The 18,427-nt window shown below is 39.9% G+C and overlaps 1 protein-coding gene and 1 pseudogene across 4 annotated transcripts in view; one reads left to right on the forward strand and one right to left on the reverse strand.

Moving 5' to 3' along the window:
- GANC (glucosidase, alpha; neutral C) overlaps window positions 1–18,427 on the forward strand; it is a 76,225-nt gene that overhangs the window by 4,071 nt on the left and 53,727 nt on the right. For 2 of the 4 annotated variants that reach the window (XM_005860296.2, XM_005860294.2), the window contains 4 exons: window positions 304–412; window positions 9,383–9,510; window positions 13,461–13,643; window positions 15,110–15,155. In XM_005860296.2, the coding sequence (XP_005860358.1) occupies window positions 304–412; window positions 9,383–9,510; window positions 13,461–13,643; window positions 15,110–15,155 (466 nt within the window). Of the gene's footprint in view, window positions 1–278; window positions 413–9,382; window positions 9,511–13,460; window positions 13,644–15,109; window positions 15,156–18,427 lie in introns of all 4 variants that reach the window. The other 2 variants (XM_005860293.2, XM_005860297.2) reach the window with 2 other exon arrangements.
- LOC102251365 lies at window positions 16,245–17,948 on the reverse strand (annotated as a pseudogene).

The following is an 18,427-nucleotide window of genomic DNA, read 5'->3' on the forward strand; positions in this document are numbered from 1 at the left end:
ATAAGCTAATAAAAGTCATCTATGAAAACTGCCCCACCTTCTCAGTAAAGGGGACAAGGGACCATCTTTTAGTAGTGTTATGTTATAAACGCTTTTATTAGTATTTTTCTTGGTACTATTAATTTTATTAGCACTCTAATAACAAAGTACTCCTGTTAGTACTTTATTGGAATACTATTACTGTCTGTGCCTAATTCACTTACTATCATAGTAAATTTTAATGACTTGTCCCTGGTAATATAGTCTATTGAATGTTGACAGTCACAAATAATTCTCAGGCATCTGTACACTTCACATCTGTAGGCGCCAGAAACAGCAGCTCTCCAAGAAGTCCACCTATCAGGCATTACTAGACTCAGTCACAACAGGCAAAGACAGCACCAGGTTCCAAATCATCAATGAAGCAACTAAGGTGAGATACAAGTATTTTCTACAAAGAATTATTTATTTCTACTTTTATTTGGGTTGAATGAAGTAAATTTCCACAAAGGCTAATTAAAACTATGTATGTTTTAAAAATAAACTTTGTTAGGGAAGTACTATAAACTTTTTCATATCTAACTAATATTACTTTAAAAGTAATATGAATATCAAGAGTATAGGTTGCCTGTATATCAGATGGTTTCCTAGATGTTTTACAAATGTTATTTCCTCTTAAGTAGTCTTCATATTACATTTCAAAGGCTTATCATATTAGCCCCAATTTTCAGATAAGGAAATTGAAGTCTAAAAAGTCACTTGCTCAAAGTCACAGCTAGTAACCAGAATCTTTACTAGTGACAGCTTCTAACCAGGATTTTCACCTGCATCTGTGGACTCTATCAAGCGACCATGCTCTTTCTATCACTATTACACAACATACAGTTGATCGTGCAGCCTGAGCATGGTACAGATTCAGTGAATGTCCTGACCTCAAATTGTGGGTAGGCAAGAGGAGCAACAGACTGTGCAGTTGAAAAAGCGAAGCCACAAATGTCCCATCTCCTAAGCTGTTTCACTGGCAGATCACCTTAGTTAAGATTAGAGCAGTATTATATTCTAAGTTCTTTTCCTCACCTATCAAGTCACCAAACTACTTCAGATGGGCCATACAGATGGGCTAGTCATAGAAGAAGTGCTATGGGCTGGGCTAGGAAGTGTGACTATGCACAAATACCTGGTGCTCCCAACTTTACCCTCATTTCCAGATCCTCTGCCATCTTTGAAAGGCATCCTAAGCTTCTACGGCCTCCCAGACCAATCTGGCTTAATTGGAAACTCATAAAACTGAAAGACATACTTAAAACCATGTTGTCTAGGTCCCTAATTGGTTGGATAGTAACTCCACCCACTCACTAAAAAATACAAGTTCTGAGAAGTAGATAGAGACGAAGTCCCCACTTCCACTGCAAAGCTGTGAGAGGTCTCCTGGCAACTACCATAGCTCTGGTTCTATAGTACCACACTGAGGAATCTTCTCTGAGAAGATAGAACAAAAACTACCCTGCAAAACTGAGTTCTCTGTAACATTTGTAAGGTCTTTAATTTAGGCCACCAACTTATTCTCAGGTAGAAGGAGTAATTACTCAATGAGGAAGGCTACTTTACTTAGGAAGTGCTAAAGATGTTAGCTTATTTCATAGGTGTGGAATTTTCTAACGTAGCTTTCTTTTTATCTTCTTTTTAAAATATATTTTTATTGATTTCAGAGAGGAAGGGAGAGGGAGAGAGAGATAGAAACATCAATGATGAGAGAGAATCGTGGATCAGCTGCCTCCTACACACCCCCTACTGGGGATCGAGCCTACAACCTGGGCATGTGCCGTGACTGGGAATGGAACTATGACCTCCTCCTGGTTCATAGGTAGACTCTCAACCACTGAACCACACCAGTTGGTCTGACATAGCTTTCTTGCCCGAATTCAAAATAGAGACTGGAATCATATCAACAGTTCTGTGTTCTCTATCCCTGTTCCCTGTCCCCAACTTCTGTTTACTTGAGGATGTAGTTATGGTGGCAGTACACTTAGTTTATCTCTTTTAACTACACAGAAGGGACGGTTAGCCTTTCTCCAAAATTGAGTGCTGCTTCTTATACCACCCATTTTTTTCTGGAGAAATTTGTCCCCTTTGAGTTCTCAGCTCATGATATCCCTGAAGTTACAGATCCTCTACTGCTGATTGAAGTCTTCCAAACTATACATCCTTTTGTAGCCTAATTTGATAGTTGTTCATGGGAAAACATGGGGCAGCACTAATTTCTTTCCTAGAGAGCCACCTGACATTTGTGTGTGGTCTAATTGCCTGACATCCAGCCAAACACCTGTATTCAGGGTCAGCAGAGGCAGTTGGCTACAGGAAATGCAAGGAGTCCACCAGAGACCTTCCAGAAGGCATTAGGCCTCCTACCAAAAGTCAGGTACCTTTCCTGTCTCATTTTGCCCATCATTGTTCATTTTCCTTCCTGTCCCCAGTGTGTCTAACCCTAGAAAGTTGTAGATGCCATCCCTTTCATCCTTGGGGAGGCTTAGTATATTGAGCACCACCTGAGCAATCCAGTGTCAGGATGACACACACTGAGGCAAAGTAAATGAGGCAAAAGCACCCTGTATACCAGGGTGGGCCAAAATGAAAATTCTCAATACAGCTTGGTGCCCGTGCAGTTAGTGGTAGATTCCCCACATACAGCCTTTTTCAGACTATAGGTCACTTTCTCTCCACACACCTCTCTTTGGATCCTGAAAATGTGAGGGATAATGCTGTTCAGATCAGGTGCTAGAACCAGAACCCACCAGATCTGGATGCCTTCAATGGAAAAGAAACCACAGTCCAGGAGGACCCACAGGATCTCAGCGTAAGACAGCACATGGCTCAAAGGGTCAAACTGAGAAGCCCAACAAGCAAAGACAAGTTATCCAGATGTCAGCAACATGGCTCCCAAGACTGAGAACTTCGAGGACCCCTTGAAACAGACCTCATTTTCAGGTATTGGAAATATCAGGGCCACCTAGGGAATCTACATACCCTGATCTCAGGCAAATGCATGCAAATGTATATGTTTGGGGAGGTCACCCTGAAATTCTGAGCTGAACTCCATTTTAATGAGATGACTGATAGGGATTTAAGACCTTATGCCCTCTGTCAGTTTGATAGGGACAAAAAAGATCCAGACAGTAATCTCTGAAGTTGTCTGAGCCTTGTATCTCACTTACTGCATAGTCAAGGAGTCTCTGTTAGAGCTTGTTTCTGGGATACGATTGGTGTTTTATGGTGATTTCACATTAGCCTATGGTATGGGTGTAGTCTGGAGATTTAAAACAAGCTGCATACATCCACTTATTCAGAATAACAGCTTTTTATTTGAGGTTCAGAGAAATAGAGCCTAAAGTGCAAGAGGATCCTATTCAGCTCACAGCTGTACTTCTCAGATTTCACTGATGAGACAGATTCTGACAAAACCAGCACTCTTAGTGCCTGCCTCCCCGACACCTTTAAACTCTTAAAGCAATAACCTTGTTAGCAAGATCTGTTGTTAATTTTTGAAATCCTTCTTCCCAATACCCAACTCCCAATCTGCTTTTTAATAAGCAATCAGGAAACAACCAGGCTTCATTCGACATTATCTTAAGTCAGCTCAGGCTACCATAACAAAATACCATAGAGTGGATGTCTTAAAAGAAAAACATCTATTTCTCACAGTTCTGGAGTCTGGGAAATCCAAAATCTAGGTGTCTGTTGAGGATTCTATCTCTGGCTTATAGATTGTCATCTTCTTGCTGTATATTTACATTACAGAGAGAGAGCTAACTTTCTGGTCTCTTCTTGTAAGGGCACTAATCCCATCATGACCCCACCCTTATGACCTCATCTAAACCTTATCACCTCCCAAAGGCCCCATCTTCAAATACCATCACACTGAAGGTTAGAGCTTCAATACATGAATTTGGGGGGGACACACAATTCAGTCATAGCAAACATGATGTTCCTGGGACACAGTCATCTATGTATATAAAAGGCTAATATGCAAAGTGTCCCCACGGGAGTTTGACCGGGAGACTAGGAGTTCTATCACTCACTATGATGTGCGCTGACCACCAGGGGGCAGCGTGGAATGAAGGAAGGCCCCAGCCGGCAGCCAGGGAAGGGAGGCCCTGGCCGGCAGCCAGAAGGCCCCAATCAACCCTGATTGCCGGCCAGGCCTAGGGACCCTACCCATGCATGAATTTCGTGCACCGGCCTCTAGTGTTATAATACAAGCTGAAGTATTACCCTGTGTGTTATCTCCAGGTCATGCTCTGGACATCTAGGCTTTGAAGAAGAAATGGTTACAGGTTCAAATGCATATATTTTCTCAGTAGGATCCCAGTGTAGTATCTTGCCTATTTCTGATGACAGAATAATAAGGTAGATATTTGATAAAGAAGCTTACAGAAGAAAATCTAAAAAGAAAGGAGTTATCAATAAAATGTTGACAGTTTTTTTTAGAACTGTTTTTTGTTGTAGTGGTTTCAGTTTTTTACCTTCAGTGAACATTTGACTGGGATTGAAAAAGAGAGAAGACCTAGTCTTATGACATCAGAGCAGGGAAATTTATGCTGTCTTCTGAGTCTAACTAAAAAGCTATATCTTGTCTTTTACCTACTTCATATTGCTAATTTTGATGCTTTCTTATGACACATTTACTTTCTTTTGCAGCCTGTTTGCAAGTTTTCAATAGAGACAACTCTTCTAGCAGCTTCTCCAAGGATGAAGGGATATATCTGAGCACCTCCATGAAGTAACCCCTTGCCTCTTCATCTAAGCCTGATGAACATAGGACTTTGCCTAACCAGCTACCTCCTCAGCAGATGAGGCACAACTACCACTTAACCAACACTGTTTCTGCAGAAATGGCCAGGAACGGGCAGCTAATTTGGAAACTGGCCAAACAATCAGAAGCACACCTGGACAGGCTAATTGTACTTGGAGAATGGGCATTAGCCCAGCATGAACTTGCTAACATTCTCCATAGAGAATTGGTGCTTGCAATAAACCAACTGGCTGCAACTATGAAAGGGACAGTTGGTTCCCTACGGCAATTTAATTAAAACTTAGACCATTCTCTGCATCCCTGGAGGTCTTGATCAAGAGGTTTTTGCTCACTCTTCTAGGCCTTTTAGGTTAATTGTTCCATACAGTATAGTAGAGAGACCTGGTGCCAGAGGAAAAACAAGAACTCTGTCCATCAGGGATAACTTGATGAGGTCATAATTTCCCTTTTTAATACCCACTGCCATTTAAATGTGTGTTTTAGGGGCATTTGTTAACTCAGTCACAGTCTCTAGTAGTTGTGATTCCCAGTTCTGGGGGAACAAAAAGTTTTTTGGTTTTTTAAAAATATTTTTTTATTGATTTCAGAGAGGAAGGAAGAGGGAGAGATAGAAACATCAATGATGAGAGAGAATCATTGATTAGCTGCCTCCTGCATGCCCCCTACCGAGGATCGAGCCTGCAACCCAGGCATGTGCCCTTCACCAGAATTAAACCTGGGAACCTTCAGTCCAAAGGCCGACACTCTATCCACTGAGCCACACCAGCTAGGGCAAAAAAGTTTTGTTTTAATATAATTATGATCAAGCCACTAGCATACATAGTCAAGACTGTTTCTACTGCCATGATTTTTACAACCTGTCTGATATTTTTGCCCATATGGCCAAAAAAACTAGACTTATGGATGACAGACCAGGTTTTGTATTGAGTATGGGAGAAATCAAATAGGAAAAGGGAATTAATACTCTTTACCAAACTATGAGAGGTATACCTCTGAATAAAGGTTTATGAAAAAAACAAATAGAGACTTTTACTAAAAGGAACCTCCAAAATACATTCCTTTCTCTGAGGATTTATCTCATCTTCTCTGTGTAGGTGGACATTTACACATCTTAAATTTTTTAAAGGTGTAAAGCCCATGCTGTCTCACCTCATTTAAAATGTTATATATTTCTTTACTTATTTTACATAAATCCATCTTGCTGCAATTTGAGTGTAACTGCTACTATTATCTAAGTATTAACACTAAATCTTAATTGAAGTGATCTAACTTAAATGTTATCTTAACATATTTTTCATTGTCATTTCCAATCATCACTAATAAGAGGAAGAGAATGGATAATTTATTTGTATATTATTGTTTAATAAATGTCCAGACAGGTCCCTAGAGAACAGGAATATCTAGAAATTCTTAATGTTTTAGATAGAATAAAACATTCATGTCCAGACTTTTAAAAAATATATATTTTTATTGATTTCAGAGAGGAAGGAAGAGGGAGAGAGAGAGAAACATCAACAATGAGAGAGAATCATTGATCGGCTGCCTCCTGCACGCCCCACACTGGGGATTGAACCCACAACCCAGGCATGTGCCCTGACCGAATCAAACCCAGGACCCTTCAATCCACAGGCTAATGCTCTATCCACTGAGCCAAACTGACTAAGGCCAGACTTCTTGGCAGAGCAAGGTTTTGGTGGAAGAATTGGGCAATAACTGGCAGCTAAGAAGCCCAGGGAAGTGGTTCATAAACTGTCATCCACAGAGCCCTGAGGCTTCCATGGAGGGGTCTCACATTCCATGCAGAGAGGGGCGGGGGCTTAAAGGTCAGGGTTGTGAGCTACTCCCCACTATCTTCAACCTGAATAGCTTTTCTTATTGAACTTCTGAGCGTCCACTGCTGTTTAAAAAAAAAAAAATTAAGCCACTAAAAACAGCATGAAACAGATCATAGGAGCAAATGTATACTAAGGAAATTATGTGCTTGGAACATGAAGCTATGTTGGTGGTAAAAGATAAGAATGAATCTAGATATTGGTCTTAAAAAGAGTTACTAATTGGAAAAATTGGCTTGCTTAATTCAGTTAAAAAGACAACAAAATGGGGCTTTGTAAGTTTGGTTGCATAAGGTTATTGTGTAAAAGCAGGGTTATTGCTACCTCCTCTCATATAATTCGGATTCTTCCTTAGGATGCAGCTTCAAGAACAAAACATACAGACCAGTCTTTGGTTTTAAAAAACAATTTTTTAAAAGCAATTTCACTAAAATAGTAGGATCTCTGAGTGCATAAATTAGACACAATTTGTTAATCATATATAGACAGACAACCCATGTACCCTCTGCTTAACATTTTTTTCCCCATTTTTGCCTCCCAAAGTCCCTGAAGGCCCTGCTCAAGTCCGTCTTCCTCCGGAGAGATTTCCCAGAACCCCTCTTCTTAGAATCATCATTAATATTCCCCTTATTTGTTCTCCCACAGCACATTCCTTGTCCTTCTAGCTCCGCATAAAATGCTTTATGTTTAGTATGTATGTTTTGTCTCTAAATTACCATCTCCCTAAGAGTACAGCCATCTTTTTCGCAACAAACAGCGCATCACAATATTAGATAACAAGTAAATGTTAGTTGAATTGAATTTGGGAGGGCAATAGAAATATATGTCTAATTTGGGAAAGAATGTGTAATCTAACAGGATTTTAGCTTTATATTTGGATGCATTTTCAAATTTAGAATTCTGACAGCACACTAATTCAAATATATAAAAGAACTTTAAACACCTAATCAAGAATTACAGTATGATGGAGGTCAGGGGGAAGAGGGTATGTTGGTCAAAGACTACAGACTTTCAGCTCTAAGGTGAATAACTTCTAGAGATCTAATATACAGTATAGTGATTATAGTTAATAATACTCTTTTATATACTTGAAAATTTCTAAAAGTAGATCTTAAATGTTCTCACCACAAAAAGATGATAATTATGAGACATGATGCAAGTGTTAACTAAGGCTATGGTGGTAATCATTTTGCAGTATATAAGTGTATCAACACATTGTACACATTAAACTTATACAATGTGATATACCAACTAGAGGCCCAGTGCATGAAATTCGGGCACGGGTAGGGTCCGTAGGCCTGGCCGGTGATCAGGGCAGATCGGGGCCTTCTAGCTGCCGGCTGGGGCCTTCTTTCCGGCTGCTGGGCCAGGGCCTCCCTTCCCTGGCTGCTGGCCGGGGCCTTCCTTCATTCCGTGCCGCCCCCTGGTGGTCAGCGCTTGTCATAGTGAGGGATTGAACTCCCAGTCGAACTCCCAAGGGGACAATCTGCATATTAGTCTTTTATTAAACAAGATATTTATCATAGCATCTGGTAGGTTCAAATAATTACAATATGATTACTACTACAACGTAACCCTGTCTTTAAAATGTCTGTAAAAGCAGCCACTGCACTGTTTACCTGGTCACTCTTCAGTGTCATATCACTGTTTAAGTGCCCTGACTACTTTTCTATATTCCCCAAAGTGAGGTTCCAGTAACATCGCTTTTTTTGGTGCTGCTTTGATATTCTCCTACTTCCTATCTCTTACTTGCACACTGCATCTGCTCTATACTGTGTCACACAACCTACCCAGCTTAGCCTTTCATTTTACAAACATAGTAACAATGTCCCCAGTAATAACCGAAGTTGCCATCACAGTTAAGGATTTGCAATCCACCAGTGTGTCATGGCACAACAGTTGAAAAACACAGTCTTAAAATATTTCTCTGATCTAAATGCCTCATTTTGTAACCTTAATGAAGCCCCTTCTACTCTCTTGGGTTTTGTTGTTTTGTGTCTTATTTTTCAAATCCTGTATTCTCTTTCTAATTCTATGTTGCTTCCATCTCCCATTGTAAGCAGAATTTTACGTAAGTTGCCAAGCCTCTTAAGAAAGCTGAGAAAATCCAAGCCTCTTAAGAAAGCAGAGACTATCCCAGCCTCTTGAGAAAGTTCCCAAGGCCATAGGCTCAGATGTACAGGAAGAACCTTGATTTTAATGTAACAAGCCTCATATATCTATACTAGAGAGCCCCAATGACCACTGTTTTACTCTCTATTCTATTCTATTCTATTCTATTCTATTCTATTCTATGGCTTGTTACTCTTCATCTTTCATTCAGCTGGAATCCAGTTACTCTGGTTTTAACATCAAACTCTTATTCTCTAGACATCTATAGTTTGTCAGAGATACAGTGGTCATATGTCCCAATTTTGCAAGAGCAGTTTCAGTTTATATGTGTAATCCAGTATAATAATTAATAGAGACCATAGTCTAATAATTTATAGTCTAATAATTTATACTCTTGAAGGTCCTGGTCCAGACAATTATGTTTTCCTAGCCATACAACACATAGAAGGTGTTTCTTGTCTCCCACAGGTATAGCCAAGCAAGTACATACATAGATTGGGGAGCTTTATTTCTTCATGATTGCCATTATTCTCCAGTTTGCTTGGCCTGTAATAATTCAAACATAGTTTTCTAATTATTGTCATTTGACTGTAGAACTGATTATCACTGGGTTAACCTATGGAAATTAATCTCATATGTCTGTGCCCAGGTTCCTCTTTTGGCTGAAGTTTTTGGTATAGAGGGAAATATTTTCAGGCTTAAAATCAATGAAGAAACTCCCCTGAAGCCCAGGTATGAAGTCCCAGATGTCATCACAAGCAAACCAAGTACTGTAAGGTAAGCCAAGGATCAAAATATCTTGAGTACACCCTCACTGTGTTATTTTATCACACTTTGAGTAGTAGATTTTGTGTACACCTCATAGTTTGTGTATTCAAATCCACAATCGCTTGCAGAGTTAGTTTCCATTTTGTAAATTATCCATTCTGTTTTCTCATCTACCATTTGACTCATCAACACTTATGAAAGGATAGAGCCGGAGCTTTTGATCCCTTCTTTCCTCACAAAGCAAACAGTTGATCAGCCAGACTTTTGGGAGCAAATAGAAGAAGAGCTATTTCATTTACTCACTCTGATTATCACAGGGCTCCAGAGATCTAATACACTAGCCAAACTCCCATGCTTACAGTTAGATTGACTCACTTTTAATTAAGGGTAGTCTTAGAAGTGTAACATCTAATTGATTTAGAGCAGAGATTAACAGTCAGTCTCTAGATGAAATAAAATCTTTGGGGATTAAAGCATTTTTACATACCAGCAGAATCTTTATCACTTCTCAGCACACTTTCCAGTGATATCTCAACTTGGTTCTGCCTGTCGACTTCTGTTATTTTTTCATATTATTCCCCTAAAGGAATATAAGATTATGCCAGATGCTTTAATTTTCACTACATTATCATAGTTTTATGTAGATTATTTTTCCATGAAAAATAATTTTTATTATTTCAATGAAAATAAAAGATCAGTAGGTTATAAGGAGAAATTAATTCAGTTATGATAGAACCATCATAAATTTAAAATATGTCTATTCATTAAGCCACTACTATATGCCAATATTTAGGAAATGGGAATTAAAAAGAAACTGTTCTCAAGGCTTTACAGTTTGGCAAATGATTGTATATGTAAGACACACACACACACACACACACACACGCATCTCCACTTGGCCATACTATATTATGTTTTACTATCCTAAAGGAATCATTTTACTAGTAGATCATTTAACATTTTTATATCTGTGTTCATAAGTAAAATTGGTGTGTAGTTTTCTTGTGTGTATATTCTTTTTTTAATTTATTGGGGTGACATTGACATTATTGGGGTTAATAAGATTATATGGGTTTCAAGTGTACAATTCTATGATACATCATCTGTATATTTCACTGTGTGCCCACCACCCAAAGTCAAATCTTCTTCTATCACCATATATTTGACTCCCTTAATCCTTACTACCCTTTTTCCCCTTCCCTCTGGTAACCACCATATTGTCTGTGGTGATAAGTTTTTGTTTGTTTATCTTGTTTGTCTACTTGTAACTTTCAGTTTTATATTCCACATGAATGAAATCATTATTTTGCTTAGCTTGATATTCTCAAGATCCATCCATGTTGTCACAAATGGTAGTATTTCATCTTTTCTTATGGCTGAGTAGTATTCCATTGTATATATGTACTCTATCTTCTTTATCTAATCATCTACCAAAGGACACTTCAGTGTTTTCATGTCTTGGCCATCATGAATAGAGCTTCAGTGAACATAGGTGTGCATATATTTTTTTGAATAAGTATTTTCAAATTTTTTGGGTAGACCCAGAAGAGGGGTTGCTGGGTCATATGGTAACTATATTCTTCATTTTTTTGAAGACCCTCCATGCTTTTTTCCATAGTGGCCCTTAGTTTACATTCCCACTGCAGTGAATGAGGGTTCCTTTTTCTTCATAACCCCTCCAAGACTTGTTATTATTTATCTTGTTGATAATAATCAACCTAACAGTTGTGAGGTGATATTCATTGTAGTTTTGATTTGCACTTTCCTAATAGCAAGTGAAGTTAAGCATCTTTTCATATGTCTGTTGACCATTAATTTGTATGTTGTCTTCTTGGGAGAAGTGTTTGTTCAGTCCTCTGCCCATTTTTTAATTAGTTTGGGTATTAAGTTGTATGAGTTCTTTATATATTTTGGATATTAAATCCTTGTCAAAGCGGTAGTTTTCTTTTTCTGTGTTGTCTTTGCCATGTTTGGGGGTCTGGGTGGTATCAGCTTTATGTAGTAAATATGGTATATTGGTTCTGCTTCTATTCCAATCATTTGCAGAAGGCCTTTGGCTATTGCAGTAACTAGGGAGCTAAAAACTACATCTCTCCATTTCCCAGATTCCCATGTAGCTAGTTTCAGATGTCAGGCAGGTTCCATCAATCAGATGCATTTACAGGTATCTTAATTTCAGAACTGAGTTTCCCATTTTGCTGGTATGGATTTGGAAGATATAGAATGGCTCTGAAGCTACACTGGTTAATGCAGTGGTTTCCTGATCTCTGGATTGCAGCTAAGTGGCATGATCCTGGAGCCCAACCAGTTGCCACAGTGACTTCTGATTACCCAACTTCCTGATTCTAGCTGAGATGGAAGTTCGATTGGCCATATAGTTATGTAGTACTAGAGGCCCAGTGCACAAAATTTGTGCACGGGTAGGGTCCCTAGACCTGGCCGGTGATCAGGGCCGATTGGGGCCTTCCTTCCCCCAGCTGCCAGCTGGCAGCCAGGGCCTTCCTTCATTCCACACCACCCCCTGGTGGTCAGCACACACTCCCGAGGGGAGTACAGGCCAAGGTTAGCCACTGCCGATATCTGCCTGGGGCTACCCAGCATGAGCTACAAAGCAATCTGCACATGGTTGCTACTTGTTCTGAGATGCTCAGGAGAGGCCAAGTTGTGAACCAAGGCTGGCTGCCACTATTGTAAGCCTGAGGCCACTTGGAGAGAGGTACAGGGTACGCCGAGGCTGGATGCTGCTTGTTTGAGAATTTTTAGGAAAGTCTGAAGCATGAGCCAAGACAGGTCTTTCATGTGGAAAAGCCACTGGAAACACCTTGGCTGGACCTGCAAGTTGGTGTGGTGGGGTCTCAGGGAATCACCAGGTCAGGAAGAACAGTGATAGCCAGGTTGATGGAAACTTAGATATAGCCCCCGCCTGCCAACTCTGTGGGGGAAGGGCTTAGAAGAGGAACAATAACCTCTGCCAGCACTTCTTTTTTTAAAAAATATATATATATATTTTATTGATTTTTTACAGAGAGGAAGGGAGAGAGATAGAGAGTTAGAAACATCAACCGGAATCGAATCGGGGACCTTTCAGTCCGCAGACCGACGCTCTATCCACTGAGCCAAACCGGTTTTGGCTCTGCCAGCACTTCTGTCTGGGAGAAAGCTGCCTCTCCAGCTCTCACCCTGATGCCAGACACTTCAGTTCCTCTCCATATGACCCTGGTGCCTTTCAAACTACAGCCCCAGTGCTGGAACTCAGGGTGAGTCTCAGTAAGTCTGTGTTCTGGCCCTTTAAGAGGAACTACCTGGGACGCCAGAAGCTCTCTGTCTCACTCAGCCACAATCCTGGCTGGTTCTTACAATCAGAAATTATGGAGACTTCTCTTCCTGGCACTGGAACCCTGGGCTCGGGAGCCTAGTGTGGGACTGGAACCACTCACTCCTCCGGGAGGACCTCTGCAGCCAAGATATCCCTCCTGATTTTTGTCCACCACATGTGGGTGTGGGATCAGCACATTCCACATCTCCATCCCTCCCACCAGTCTCTATGTGGCTTCTTCTTCATATCCTTAGCTGTAGGACTCCATTCAGCTAGATTTCAGGTGGTTCTGAATGATAGTTGTTCTGTAGTTGTATTTTTTATGTCATGGGAGTATGCAAGTACCACGTTTATCTTGACTGGATCTATTTATTCTTGCTTTTATTATTTTTACATTACAGGTGAGGAAACTGTGAAGTAGAAAGATTAACTTGTCCAAAGTTATATACCTATTGCATGGAGCTATCTTCAATCCAGGCTCTCTGACACCAAAGCCCACGCTCTCAGTTATGGCTCTCCATTGCCTTATCTATGCTGTGTCACATGAATATTGATCTACTAATTAATGAATTTGAATTGAGAAATATGTTGAGCCATGTAAACCTACAATAATTTGTTTTTCTATTCCTGCTTTGTTTTCTAGGCTGATTTCATGCTCAGGAGATACAGGCAATCTCATATTGGCAAATGAAAAAGGAGATCTAAAGTGTCATATCACGGCTAACCCATTCAAAGTAGACTTGGTGTCTAAAGAAGAGGTTGTGATGAGCATAAACTCCCTGGGCCAATTGTATTTTGAGCATCTGCAGATTCCTCTCAAGCAAAGGTATTTTTGCACATTACTTGACACATAAAGAATTTAAGAAAACCTGATTGTGAATACCAGTTGCCTAAATCTATAATATATCAACACAGTAAATTGGTTTGCCTTATTTTATGGAATATTGTTCTGAAATTTTTCATCTTTCACCTGTGCAGGTGAATGCAGGCTTAATGATAGAATGATTCCCATACTTTTGCAAGCATAACACTCTTAACACATCCTGTGTAATGGCATTCTCAACCCTCCGCACCCTCTTAAAAAAGCACTCTGTTGACTTGATAAATATTAATATGAACTAATCAGAATTTCACTTTATTCCTTTACAATAACATGAGTTACCCTAGACTTATCTATGAGAAATGTTAAATATAAAGACACATGATTAAAAGTAAAGAGATGGAGAAAGATATACCATGCTAACACTAATCAAAATAAAGTGAAAGTAGTTATATTAATTTCAGAAAGATTAGACTTCAGAACAAGAAAGTTATGCCCTAGCCCAGTGGTCAGCAAACTCATTAGTCAACAGAGCCAAATGTCAACAGTACAACGATTGAAATTTCTTTTGAGAGCCAAATTTTTTAAACTTAAACTATATAGGTAGGTACATTGTTATTAACTTAATTAGGGTACTCGTAAGGCTTAGGAAGAGCCACACTCAAGGGGGCAAAGAGCCGCATGTGGCTCTCGAGCCACGGTTTGCCGACCACGGCCCTAGCCAGTTTGGCTCAGTGGATAGAGCGTCAGCTTGCAGACTGAAGGGTCCCAGGTTTGATTCCTGTCAGGGACACATGCCCAGGTTGCAGGCTCAATCCCCAGTAGGGGACGTGCAGGAGGCAGCCAATCAGTGATTCTCTCTCATCATTGATGTTTCTCTCTCTCTCTCTCCCTCTCTCTTCCTCTCTGAAATCAATAAAAATGTTTTTTTAAGTCTACATTAATTATAAAAATTCAAATTGAAATGCATTATCTTTTCTAAAATACTTTAGATTGGCAAAAGTTTTAAAAAATCCATAAGTTCAGTATTGTGACGAGTAGGGAGAAATGAGCACTCAAATACAATTGTAGGTGATAGAGTAAGTTGTCACAGTCATTTTGGAAGGCAGGGCATTATGCTGCTCTGTACTATAGTAACACTGGGTGAGGGAAGCTTCTACCTTGCTTACGTTTGTTTAAATATTATGAACATGTATTACATTTATAATAAAAAAACTGATGAAGATATTTTTAAAGGGGTTAATAAGAAAATTCAAATATATCTATATTTGAATAAGAAAGCAAACTCTTGGATTAATGTTTATCATAAATGTTCAATTTCATAAACTTATTTTTATAGTGATATTTTTAATAAGTTAAAATTTATAGAGTTATAATTTATAGAGTTTCAAAAGTTGGAAATGAAAATCTTTATAATTGAACAAAATTCCATCAGTCTTGCCATGTGTAAAACAATTTTATTTGTATTACAGCAGAGCTACCAGAGAAAAGGAGAATGCATCAATTGACACCTCTCAGGTAATCTAGATTGAGCAATTTGTCTTTTTTTATTATTTTAATCATCATCATCATTGTGTAGAACAGTGGTTCTCAACTTTGGCTGCACATTAGAATCACCTGGGAATCTTTTTAAAATCCTGATTTCTGGGCTCATCCTCCAGAAATTCTTTTTCTTTGTTACTAATGTTGTGGCCTCACCCCATAACAAAGAAACAGAATTTCCGGAGGATGAGGCCCAGAAATCAGGGTTTTAAAAAGATTTCCAGGTGATTCTAATGTGCAGCCAAGGTTGAGAACCACTGGTGTAGAATATAATGTGTCCTGTTCTTTCCTTCTTCTACGGATGGATATTTGATAAATTCTCTGTAAATGTAATCATCTGTTTCTGTTGCTCATCTTATCTTCTCATTGATTCTTTCATTCATTTGTTCATGTATTTATTAATTTATAAAACAGGTAATTCCTGAGTGCCTGCTTTGTGCCAGCCACAAAAAAATGCTAGGCAAAGGGAGTCAGCAGTGAGTAAAGCAAATCCTGTGTCTTTATGAAACTTAGAATCTATTTGGAAAGACAGGCACTAAATAATTACAGGTATGAAGAGTGTTACAAAAGGGTGCTTTAGGAGACTACAACAAGAAACTTGACCAGGATGAGGGTCAGGAAAGACCTCCTGAAGGAAATAATGTTAAAGCTGAAATTGATGCATGCAGATACAGTAGCTAGTTAAAAAAAAAAAAAAAGTGGGAAAAGCACATTCCAAATAGAAGGAATTGCATTTTCAAAAATCTTAGGTACAAAGGAGCACATTTGTTGTTTTTTGTTTGTTTGTTTGTTTGGTTGGGTTTTTTTAAAAATATATTTCATTGATTTTTTACAGAGAGGAAGGGAGAGAGTTAGAGAGTTAGAAACATCGATCAGCTGCCTCCTGCACACTCCCTACTGGGGATGTGCCTACAACCAAGGTATATGCCCTTGACCGGAATCGAATCTGGGACCTTTCAGTGCGCAGGCCGACGCTCTATCCACTGAGCCAAACCAGTTTCGGCAAAGGAGCACATTTGAAATACATACATACATGCATACATACATACATACAGAAACATAACTTTTCACAAGAGAAAAGAGCAAAGGAAAGGGTTCTGTGTAACTAGGCTAGAGAAACGGGCAGGGGCAATTCTGCTGAGACTCTTATAATAATTCTTTTTTTTCTCATTAAACTTTGTTTTAATGGATCTTAAAATTCTGTGACATATTTTTGGTCAAATTGTTTCCATTAAAAAGTACTGATTTTAAAAACTAATAACTTAAAAACTACCTACCCCCCCCCCCTCACACACACACACAAATGGTCCACAAAATAGTCTCCTTTCCTTCTGAAGGTTTGACGATGTATTGTAGTCATTAACCGATCTTTTACCATTAAACTTAAATGGCCAGTTGAGACAAACAGTTCTGAGACGTTCTTCCACCACTGATTAAGACGGGGTGGCAGGTGTTGGGGATAATACTCATTTAGCTTTCTGAGCTTTCTGGGCAGACTTGGTAACTGCCAGCTCCAGCTGCCTTCTTGTCCACTGCTTCTATGACACCCACAGCAACTGTTTGTCTCATGTCAGGAACAGCAAAACAGCCCAGAGGAGGAGAGTCAGAGAAGCTCTCAACCAACACACATGGGCTTGCCAGGAACCATATCGACGATGGCAGCATCACCAGATTTCAAAAACTTAGGGCCATCTTCCAGCTTTTTCCCAGTACGATGATCAATCTCCTTTAGCTCATCAAATCTGCAAGCAATGTGAGCTGTGTGACAGTCCAGCACAGGTGCATATCCAGCACTGATTTGGCCTGGATGGTTCAGGATAATCACCTGAGCTGTGAAGCCAGCTGCTTCTATTGGTGGGTCATTTTTGCTGTCACCAGCGACATTACCACGATAAACATCTTTGAAAGACATGTTCTTGACATTGAAGCTCACATTGTCCCCAGGAAAAGCTTCACTCAAAGCTTCATGGTGATTTCAACAGAGTTGACTTCAATTGTAACATTGACTGGAGCAAAGGTGACCATCATGCCAAGTGTGAGAACACCAGTTTCCACCTGGCCCACAGGGACAGTACCAAAACCATCATTTTGTAGACATTCTGGAGGGGCAGACACAGGGGCTTGTCAGTTGGATGAGTTGGTGGCAGGATGCAATCCAGAGCTTCAAGCAGCACGGTTCCACTGGCATTGCCATCTTTATGAGTGACTTTCCTTCCCTTGAACCAAGGCATATTAGCACGTGGCTCCAGCATGTTGTCTCCATTCCAACCAGAAATTGGAACAAATGCTGTGTCAGGGTTGTAGCCAATTTTCTTAATTAGGTGCTGACTTTAACAATTTCCTCGTACCTTTTCTGGCTATAAGATAGCTCAGTGGAATCCATTTTGTTAACACCAGCAATCAGTTTTTCACACCCAGTGTGTAAGCCAGAAGGGTATGCTCACAGTTCTGCCATTCTTGGAGATACCTGCTTCAAATTCCACTAGCAGCAACGATCAGGACAGCACAGTCAGCCTGAGATGTGCCTGAATCATGTTTGTTTTTTCGTTTTGTTTTTGTTTTTATTTTGAATCGTGTTTTTTATGAAGTCTCTGTCTCTTGGGGCATCAATGATGATCATCTAATACTTGCTGGTCTCAAATGTCCACAGGGATATATCAATGGTGATACTATGCTCATGTCCAGCTTTTGGTTTATCCCATAGTTGAAGGTGCCCTTCCCCATCTCAGCAGCCTCCTTCTCAAATTTTTCGATATTTCTTCCCTTGGATTACAACTTGGAAATCCCTTGGAAAAATCAGATGAAAGCTGTGAGTCATCTCTATAGCAAAATAATCCTATCTAATAAAAGACAAACATGGTAATTAACCATACCTTCACTACACTTCCCATTGGCTAATCAGGGTGATATGCAAATTAACCGCCAACCAAGATGGCGGCCGGCAGCCACGCAGCTGAAGCGAGCAGGAGGCTTGCTTGCTCCAGTGATGGAGGAAGCCAAGGTTCCCCGCCTGCCGCGGCCCGGCTCTGAGCTCCGAAAACAACAGCTCCAAAAGCAACAAAGTTTCAATGATAGAAGCTAAACAAACCCCAGATACCTGCTTTCAGCAGGCAGTGGCCTCAGAGCTGAAGCAAGCAGGACGGCAACAAAGTTTCAATTATAGAAGGTAAATAAATCCCAGAATTAAAAAAAAAGAAAAAGAAAAAAAGGAGAGGCTGGGAGCTTCAGTCGCCGGCCAGCCTGAAAAC

The sequence above is a fragment of the Myotis brandtii genome, unplaced genomic scaffold (assembly GCF_000412655.1).
Source record: "Myotis brandtii unplaced genomic scaffold, ASM41265v1 scaffold133, whole genome shotgun sequence".
In the NCBI taxonomy this organism is placed as follows: domain Eukaryota; kingdom Metazoa; phylum Chordata; class Mammalia; order Chiroptera; family Vespertilionidae; genus Myotis; species Myotis brandtii.